The sequence below is a fragment of the Gadus morhua genome, chromosome 22 (assembly GCF_902167405.1).
Source record: "Gadus morhua chromosome 22, gadMor3.0, whole genome shotgun sequence".
Classification (NCBI taxonomy): domain Eukaryota; kingdom Metazoa; phylum Chordata; class Actinopteri; order Gadiformes; family Gadidae; genus Gadus; species Gadus morhua.
In genome coordinates, this window is record NC_044069.1 from 659,286 (window position 1) to 669,925 (window position 10,640).

General features: G+C 36.8%; 1 protein-coding gene across 1 annotated transcript in view; it reads left to right on the forward strand.

The window, feature by feature from the left end:
• The window catches only part of LOC115535819 (synaptobrevin), a 5,272-nt gene extending 4,638 nt beyond the window's left edge, over positions 1 to 634 (forward strand). The window contains exon 5 of the mRNA XM_030347344.1: positions 407 to 634. Coding sequence (XP_030203204.1) covers positions 407 to 423 — 17 coding nt within the window. The 3' untranslated portion in view covers positions 424 to 634. The remainder of the gene's footprint in view (positions 1 to 406) is intronic.
• The last annotated feature ends 10,006 nt before the right edge of the window (positions 635 to 10,640 follow it).

The following is a 10,640-nucleotide window of genomic DNA, read 5'->3' on the forward strand; positions in this document are numbered from 1 at the left end:
TTTAATAACACTGGTATATATACTACACCTTTAATAACACTGGTATATATACTACACCTTTAATAACACTGGTATATATACTACACCTTTAATAACACTGGTATATATACCACACCTTTAATAACACTGGTATATATACCACACCTTTAATAACACTGGTATATATACTACACCTTTAATAACACTGGTATATATACTACACCTTTAATAACACTAGTATATATACTACACCTTTAATAACACTAGTATATATACTACACCTTTAATAACACTAGTATATATACTACACCTTTAATAACACTGGTATATACCAGCCTCTAGGCCCCAGCCTCTTCTTACAGAAGAGAGTTCTAGTAAAGTTCCACCTCGTTTACTGACTAACAGTTCGGTCTCCTTCTCCCTGCAGTGTACTTCTTCTACTGAGTGGTCATCGGGAACACGACTATCAACAACTATCTCCTCTTCTCTCGTCTGCTCCCTCTCCCCTCCACTCCTCCTCCATCACCTCCTGCTCTACTCCATCAGCTCCTCCTCCTCCATCACCTCCTGCTCTACTCCATCAGCTCCTCCTCCTCCTCCCTCTCCCCTCCTCCTCCTCCCCTCCTCCTCCTCCCTCTCCCCCCCTCCTCCTCCTCCCCTCCTCCTCCTCCCTCTCCCCTCCACCTCCATCTCCCCTCCTCCTCACCTCCTCCTCCTCCTCCCTGATTGTGCCTTCTCCTCCCTCCCCTCCTCCTCCTCCCTCTCCCCTCCTCCTCCCTCTCCCCTCCTCCTCACCTCCTCCTCCTCCCTGATTGTGCCTTCTCCTCCCTCTCCCCTCCTCCCTCTCCCCTCCTCCTCCTCCTCCTCCTCCTCCCTGATTGTACCTCCTCTTCCTCTCAGTCCGATCGTCTCAGCAGAGCTCGTATTTCCACCTGTCCAGATGTTTCTCACTTCCTGCCCATTGTAGCTTAGAACATCTGGATGGCTCTAGAAAGACCCGCAGTGTCCCTCCTGGTGGTAGGTGGGCCGACAGATGTGGGCCGACACATCTGTGCACTAAAACACTCCAGCCGAGGTGAAGTCCAGGGCTCGTCTGAACCCAAGCAGCTGGTTTGAAACATTCAACCAAAAGTCCACTCATGACGTCTGACAGATGTTGTGTTTCCTGATTTAATAACTCTGCAGGGGGAGAACATGCTGCGTATTCAACATGTGTTGTGTGTTGTTTTGTTTCTTAACCTCGATAGTAAATCTCATTCATCTATTTATTTATTGTGTTGATGCTGCCCCCTACAGACCAGTGATGGGATCGCACTACTTGTACCAGTCAAATATTTATTTTCATGTTTGTTGCTTGAATTTTCCGTCAGTTTCCGTTAGACTTCAGTTGTATTTGAAACAATTTAAGAATTTGATTTTTCATGCATCTTCATGTAATTTCCCTAAAATTAGTTTTGATGAATAAATACAATTGCGGGATTCAACATTTGAATGTGAGTGATCGGAGCAGATCATATGCAAGAACACTCCAAATAAATGGTTTGCAATTGAACTGGTTTGACCCCCGATTCATTCTATACATTGGCCAATTAACACACAGCTTTAATAATTCAACCCTGAAGATGGTCGATACAACAAGAAGCAATAAGGTGACGTATTGCAGGGCAGATTGCTCACCTGGCGGCCATCTTGGTCTCACCTCGGCCTCAAGCCTAGCCAAGGACCCCTGACCATAGACATATAGTATGGCAAGCCATCCCCGACAGAAAACGCCCTCATTTAGTCACGTATCACCTTCATTACCAAAAACATAAGGGGTAACACTGTTTTTTATTGGTCGTCATGAAAAAAAACATAAGGGGTAACACTGTTTTTTATTGGTCGTCATGAAAAAAAACATAAGGGGTAACACTGTCGTATTTTATTGGTCGTCATGAAAAAAACCATAAGGGGTAACACTGTTTTTTATTGGTCGTCATGAAAAAAAACATAAGGGGTAACACTGTCGTTTTTTTATTGGTCGTCATGAAAAAAAACATAAGGGGTAACACTGTCGTTTTTTTATTAGTCGTCATGAAAAAAACATAAGGGGTAACACTGTCGTTTTTTAAAAAAAAACACAAGGGATAACACTGTTTTTTATTGGTCGTCATGAAAAAAAACAATAATGGGTAACACTGTGTTTTATTGGTCGTCATGAAAAAAACCAAAAGGGGTAACACTGTTTTTTATTGGTCGTCATGAAAAAAAACATAAGGGGTATCACAATCGTTTTTTTATTGGTCGTAATGAAAAAAACATAAGGGGTAACACCGTCGTTTTTTATTGGTCGTCATGAAAAAAACCATAAGGGGTAACACTGTTTTTTATTGGTCGTCATGAAAAAAAATATAAGGGGTAACACTGTTGTTTTTTATTGGTCATCATGAAAAAAAACATAAGGGGTATCACAATCGTTTTTTTATTGGTCGTCATGAAAAAAAACATAAGGGGTAACACTGTTTTTTATTGGTCGTCATGAAAAAAAACATAAGGGGTATCACAATCGTTTTTTTATTGGTCGTCATGAAAAAAAACATAAGGGGTAACACTGTTTTTTATTGGTCGTCATGAAAAAAAACATAAGGGGTAACACTGTTTTTTATTGGTCGTCATGAAAAAAAACATAAGGGGTAACACTGTCGTTTTTTTATTGGTCGTCATGAAAAAAAACATAAGGGGTAACACTGTCGTTTTTTTATTGGTCGTCATGAAAAAAACATAAGGGGTAACACTGTCGTTTTTTTAAAAAAAACACAAGGGATAACACTGTTTTTTATTGGTCGTCATGAAAAAAAACATAAGGGGTAACACTGTCGTTTTTTTATTGGTCGTCATGAAAAAAAACAATAATGGGTAACACTGTGTTTTATTGGTCGTCATGAAAAAAACCAAAAGGGGTAACACTGTCGTTTTTTATTGGTCGTCATGAAAAAAACCATAAGGGGTAACACTGTTTTTTTATTGGTCGTCATGAAAAAAACATAAGGGGTAACACTGTCGTTTTTTATTGGTCGTCATGAAAAAAACCATAAGGGGTAACACTGTTTTTTATTGGTCGTCATGAAAAAAAATATAAGGGGTAACACTGTTGTTTTTTATTGGTCATCATGAAAAAAAACATAAGGGCTAACACTGTCGTTTTTTATTGGTCGTCATGAAAAAAAACATAAGGGGTGACGCTGTCGATATTTATCAAATAAAACATAGGGGGTAACACTGTCGTTTTTTTATTGGTCGTCATGAAAAAAAACATAAGGTTTAACACTGTCGTTTTTTATTGGTCGTCATGAAAAAAAACATAAGGGGTAACACTGTCGTTTTTTCATTGGTCGTCATGAAAAAAAACATAAGGGGTAACACTGTCGTTTTTATTGGTCGTCATGAAAAAAACCATAAGGGGTAACACTGTTTTTTATTAGTCGTCATGAAAAAAAACATAAGGTAACACTGTCGTTTTTTTAAAAAAAACACAAGGGATAACACTGTTTTTTATTGGTCGTCATGAAAAAAAACATAAGGGGTAACACTGTCGTTTTTTTATTGGTCGTCATGAAAAAAAACATAAGGGGTAACACTGTTTTTTATTGGTCATCATGAAAAAAAACATAAGGGGTAACACTGTCGTTTTTTATTGGTCGTCATAAAAAAAACCATAAGGGGTAACACTGTGTTTTATTGGTCGTCATGAAAAAACCATAAGGGGTAACACTGTTTTTTATTGGTCGTCATGAAAAAAAACATAAGGGGTAACACTGTCTTTTTTTTATTGGTCGTCATGAAAAAAACATAAGGGGTAACACTGTTGTTTTTTATTGGTCGTCATGAAAAAAACCATAAGGGGTAACACTGTTGTTTTTTTATTGGTCGTCATGAAAAAAACATAAGGGGTAACATCGTTTTGTATTGGTCGACATGAAAAAAACCATAAGAGGTAACACTGTTTTTTATTGGTCGTCATGAAAAAAAATATAAGGGGTAACACTGTTGTTTTTTATTGGTCATCATGAAAAAAAACATAAGGGGTATCACAATCGTTTTTTTATTGGTCGTCATGAAAAAAAACATAAGGGGTAACACTGTTTTTTATTGGTCGTCATGAAAAAAAACATAAGGGGTAACACTGTTTTTTATTGGTCGTCATGAAAAAAAACATAAGGGGTAACACTGTCGTTTTTTTATTGGTCGTCATGAAAAAAAACATAAGGGGTAACACTGTCGTTTTTTTATTGGTCGTCATGAAAAAAACATAAGGGGTAACACTGTCGTTTTTTTAAAAAAAACACAAGGGATAACACTGTTTTTTATTGGTCGTCATGAAAAAAAACATAAGGGGTAACACTGTCGTTTTTTTATTGGTCGTCATGAAAAAAAACAATAATGGGTAACGCTGTGTTTTATTGGTCGTCATGAAAAAAACATAAGGGGTGACGCTGTCGATATTTATCAAATAAAACATAGGGGGTAACACTGTCGTTTTATTGGTCGTCATGAAAAAAACCAAAAGGGGTAACACTGTCGTTTTTTATTGGTCGTCATGAAAAAAACCATAAGGGGTAACACTGTTTTTTTATTGGTCGTCATGAAAAAAACATAAGGGGTAACACTGTCGTTTTTTATTGGTCGTCATGAAAAAAACCATAAGGGGTAACACTGTTTTTTATTGGTCGTCATGAAAAAAAATATAAGGGGTAACACTGTTGTTTTTTATTGGTCATCATGAAAAAAAACATAAGGGCTAACACTGTCGTTTTTTATTGGTCGTCATGAAAAAAAACATAAGGGGTGACACTGTCGATATTTATCAAATAAAACATAGGGGGTAACACTGTTGTTTTTTATTGGTCGTCATGAAAAAAAACATAAGGGGTAACACTGTCGTTTTTTATTGGTCGTCATGAAATAAACATAAGGGGTAACACTGTCGTTTTTTTATTGGTCGTCATGAAAAAAAACATAAGGGGTAACACTGTTTTTTATTGGTCGTCATGAAAAAAAACATAAGGGGTAACACTGTCGTTTTTTTATTGGTCGTCATGAAAAAAAACATAAGGGGTAACACTGTCGTTTTTATTGGTCGTCATGAAAAAAACCATAAGGGGTAACACTGTTTTTTATTAGTCGTCATGAAAAAAAACATAAGGTAACACTGTCGTTTTTTTAAAAAAAACACAAGGGATAACACTGTTTTTTATTGGTCGTCATGAAAAAAAACATAAGGGGTAACACTGTCGTTTTTTTATTGGTCGTCATGAAAAAAAACATAAGGGGTAACACTGTTTTTTATTGGTCGTCATGAAAAAAAACATAAGGGGTAACACTGTCGTTTTTTATTGGTCGTCATGAAAAAAACCATAAGGGGTAACACTGTGTTTTATTGGTCGTCATGAAAAAACCATAAGGGATAACACTGTTTTTTATTGGTCGTCATGAAAAAAAACATAAGGGGTAACACTGTCTTTTTTTTATTGGTCGTCATGAAAAAAACATAAGGGGTAACACTGTTGTTTTTTATTGGTCGTCATGAAAAAAACCATAAGGGGTAACACTGTTGTTTTTTTATTGGTCGTCATGAAAAAAAACATAAGGGGTAACATCGTTTTGTATTGGTCGACATGAAAAAAACCATAAGAGGTAACACTGTTTTTTATTGGTCGTCATGAAAAAAAATATAAGGGGTAACACTGTTGTTTTTTATTGGTCGTCATGAAAAAAAACATAAGGGGTAACACTGTCGTTTTTTATTGGTCGTCATGAAAAAAACCATAAGGGGTAACACTGTTTTTTATTGGTCGTCATGAAAAAAAACATAAGGTAACACTGTCGTTTTTTTAAAAAAAACACAAGGGGTAACACTGTCGTTTTTTTATCGGTCTTCATGAAAAAAACTATAAGGGGTAACACTGTCATTTTTTATTGGTCATCATGAAAAAAACCATAAGGGGTAACACTGTTTTTTTATTGGTCGCCATGAAAAAAAACATAAGGGGTAACACTGTCGTTTTTTTATCGGCCGTCATGAAATGACGATATTTATTTGATAAATATCGACAGTGCTACCGTAACACAGTCGATATTTATCAAATAAAACATAGGGGGTAACACTGTCGTTTTTTATTGGTCGTCATGAAAAAAAACATAAGGGGTAACACTGTTTTTTATTGGTCGTCATGAAAAAAAACATAAGGGGTAACACTGTCGTTTTTTATTGGTCGTCATGAAAAAAACCATAAGGGGTAACACTGTGTTTTATTGGTCGTCATGAAAAAACCATAAGGGGTAACACTGTTTTTTATTGGTCGTCATGAAAAAAAACATAAGGGGTAACACTGTCTTTTTTTTATTGGTCGTCATGAAAAAAACATAAGGGGTAACACTGTTGTTTTTTATTGGTCGTCATGAAAAAAACCATAAGGGGTAACACTGTTGTTTTTTTATTGGTCGTTATGAAAAAAAACATAAGGGGTAACATCGTTTTTTATTGGTCGACATGAAAAAAACCATAAGAGGTAACACTGTTTTTTATTGGTCGTCATGAAAAAAAATATAAGGGGTAGCACTGTTTTTTTCTTTTGGTCATCATGAAAAAAAACATAAGGGGTAACACTGTTGTTTTTTATTGGTCGTCATGAAAAAAAACATAAGGGGTAACACTGTCCTTTTTTTATTGGTCGTCATGAAAAAAAAAATAAGGGGTAACACTGTCGTTTTTTATTGGTCGTCATGAAAAAAAATATAAGGGGTAACACTGTTGTTTTTTATTGGTCATCATGAAAAAAAACATAAGGGCTAACACTGTCGTTTTTTATTGGTCGTCATGAAAAAAAACATAAGGGGTGACACTGTCGATATTTATCAAATAAAACATAGGGGGTAACACTGTTGTTTTTTATTGGTCGTCATGAAAAAAAACATAAGGGGTAACACTGTCGTTTTTTATTGGTCGTCATGAAATAAACATAAGGGGTAACACTGTCGTTTTTTTATTGGTCGTCATGAAAAAAAACATAAGGGGTAACACTGTTTTTTATTGGTCGTCATGAAAAAAAACATAAGGGGTAACACTGTCGTTTTTTTATTGGTCGTCATGAAAAAAAACATAAGGGGTAACACTGTCGTTTTATTGGTCGTCATGAAAAAAACCATAAGGGGTAACACTGTTTTTTATTAGTCGTCATGAAAAAAAACATAAGGTAACACTGTCGTTTTTTTAAAAAAAACACAAGGGATAACACTGTTTTTTATTGGTCGTCATGAAAAAAAACATAAGGGGTAACACTGTCGTTTTTTTATTGGTCGTCATGAAAAAAAACATAAGGGGTAACACTGTTTTTTATTGGTCGTCATGAAAAAAAACATAAGGGGTAACACTGTCGTTTTTTATTGGTCGTCATGAAAAAAACCATAAGGGGTAACACTGTGTTTTATTGGTCGTCATGAAAAAACCATAAGGGATAACACTGTTTTTTATTGGTCGTCATGAAAAAAAACATAAGGGGTAACACTGTCTTTTTTTTATTGGTCGTCATGAAAAAAACATAAGGGGTAACACTGTTGTTTTTTATTGGTCGTCATGAAAAAAACCATAAGGGGTAACACTGTTGTTTTTTTATTGGTCGTCATGAAAAAAAACATAAGGGGTAACATCGTTTTGTATTGGTCGACATGAAAAAAACCATAAGAGGTAACACTGTTTTTTATTGGTCGTCATGAAAAAAAATAAAAGGGATAACACTGTTGTTTTTTATTGGTCGTCATGAAAAAAAACATAAGGGGTAACACTGTCGTTTTTTATTGGTCGTCATGAAAAAAACCATAAGGGGTAACACTGTTTTTTATTGGTCGTCATGAAAAAAAACATAAGGTAACACTGTCGTTTTTTTTAAAAAAACACAAGGGGTAACACCGTCGTTTTTTTATCGGTCTTCATGAAAAAAACTATAAGGGGTAACACTGTCATTTTTTATTGGTCATCATGAAAAAAACCATAAGGGGTAACACTGTTTTTTTATTGGTCGCCATGAAAAAAAACATAAGGGGTAACACTGTCGTTTTTTTATCGGCCGTCATGAAATGACGATATTTATTTGATAAATATCGACAGTGCTACCGTAACACAGTCGATATTTATCAAATAAAACATAGGGGGTAACACTGTCGTTTTTTATTGGTCGTCATGAAAAAAAACATAAGGGGTAACACTGTTTTTTATTGGTCGTCATGAAAAAAAACATAAGGGGTAACACTGTCGTTTTTTATTGGTCGTCATGAAAAAAACCATAAGGGGTAACACTGTGTTTTATTGGTCGTCATGAAAAAATCATAAGGGGTAACACTGTTTTTTATTGGTCGTCATGAAAAAAAACATAAGGGGTAACCCTGTCTTTTTTTTATTGGTCGTCATGAAAAAAACATAAGGGGTAACACTGTCCTTTTTTTATTGGTCGTCATGAAAAAAAAAATAAGGGGTAACACTGTCGTTTTTTATTGGTCGTCATGAAAAAAACTATAAGGGGTAACACTGTTTTTTGTTGGTCGTCATGAAAAAAAATATAAGGGGTAACACTGTTGTTTTTTATTGGTCATCATGAAAAAAAACATAAGGGGTAACACTGTCGATATTTATCAAATAAAACATAGGGGGTAACACTGTTGTTTTTTATTGGTCGTCATGAAAAAAAACATAAGGGGTAACACTGTCCTTTTTTTATTGGTCGTCATGAAAAAAAACATAAGGGGTAACACTGTCGTTTTTTATTGGTCGTCATGAAAAAAAACATACGGGGTAACACTGTTTTTTATTTGTCTTCATGAAAAAAAACATAAGGGGTAACACTGTCGTTTTTTATTGGTCGACATGAAAAAAACCATAAGGGGTAACACTGTTTTTTATTGGTCGTCATGAAAAAAAATATAAGGGGTAACACTGTTGTTTTTTATTGGTCGTCATGAAAAAAAACACAAGGGATAACACTGTCGTTTTTTTATTGGTCGTCATGAAAAAAAACATAAGGTAACACTGTCGTTTTTTTAAAAAAAACACAAGGGATAACACTGTTTTTTATTGGTCGTCACGAAAAAAAACATAAGGGGTAACACTGTTTTTTATTGGTCGTCATGAAAAAAAACAATAATGGGTAACACTGTGTTTTATTGGTCGTCATGAAAAAAACCAAAAGGGGTAACACTGTTTTTTATTGGTCGTCATGAAAAAAAACATAAGGGGTATCACAATCGTTTTTTTATTGGTCGTCATGAAAAAAACATAAGGGGTAACACTGTCGTTTTTTATTGGTCGTCATGAAAAAAACCATAAGGGGTAACACTGTTTATTATTGGTCGTCATGAAAAAAAACATAAGGGGTAACACTGTCGTTTTTTATTGGTCGTCATGAAAAAAACCTAAGGGTAACACTGTTGTCTTTGTAAAATATAATATAAGCGGTAACACTGCCGTTTTATATTGGTCGTCTTGAAAAAAAAAAAGGGAAATAATAGAAATACACACATACATTTTAATGTCATGTATATCCTCTTTATTGATGATTGATCATTATGTTTTGTCATCGCCTCAGTGTTGCAGCGGAGTGCACTCTGCCTAACCCACTGGAGACCGCGACTCAATTTCTGTGGAAAACACAATATCTTTAATTTTAAACGTAATGCTATCATGTCTATAGCACTGCCATATATCACCTCAGATATAATTAAATTACAAATCTCAGTGGGAAGTGGAGAGAGCTGTGAGCTAAGCCCCTGGAGGAAGGGTTAGGGTTATTGGTAATTTTTCTTTACCACCTTCTTTCAAGGAAGGTGCTCTCCTTGAAAGAAGGTGGTAAAGTGCACCAAAGACACAGCCATGTTCCAACTGCGGGATCTGTTTGCGAGTGGTGGTGACGTATATCATACACGTCGAAAGCAGCGGGAGTTGTAGTCCACAAAGCGCCCCACACAAAAACTAACCGTATCAAACTCCTACCCGCTAAATTAGTTTTCTTTGCATGAAAAATCATCATTTAAATCCACAAACAACATATGTGTAATCCGGGGCATATAAAGACTGGGATCAGAAAATAATTACTTTCTCTCCATTGACTCCCATTCATTTTTTTCGCCCCTCAGTTTGGGCTCCGTCGGCGGGCTGCAGTCAGGGGCTTCTCCCTGGAGTGGTAGCCAGAGAAAGCCGTACCAACACCCGCCTGCAGGGGGCGCCAGAGAAAGGGGCCGACAGAGCTGTCGGCCTCCGACTAACAACGGAGCGCAGCATCAGGCCCGCGGTGCTTTAACTGGGATCATCTGCTGCCCCGGTCGGTGGCACCCAAGTGCCCTTGAGCAAAACATGGCTTCAGATCTGATAAAACCTTAATCACCATTAACCGACTAAACGGCCTCAAGATAATGTGAACCTTCCATCGCAGCGACGCAGCAGCGAGGCCTGTGATTGGTCCGCTCACTGAAAACCGACGCGGAACCAAAGCAGGTGCAGGACTGTGGGAGGCGTCTGCGTGGGACCATCGCCGCTCTGGAGCCCGTCGTAGCAGCTGGGCGGGGGGAGCCACCGCTGGAGGGGCGGAGCCACAGCTGGAGGGGCGGAGCCATCGCTGGAGGGGCGGAGCCATCGC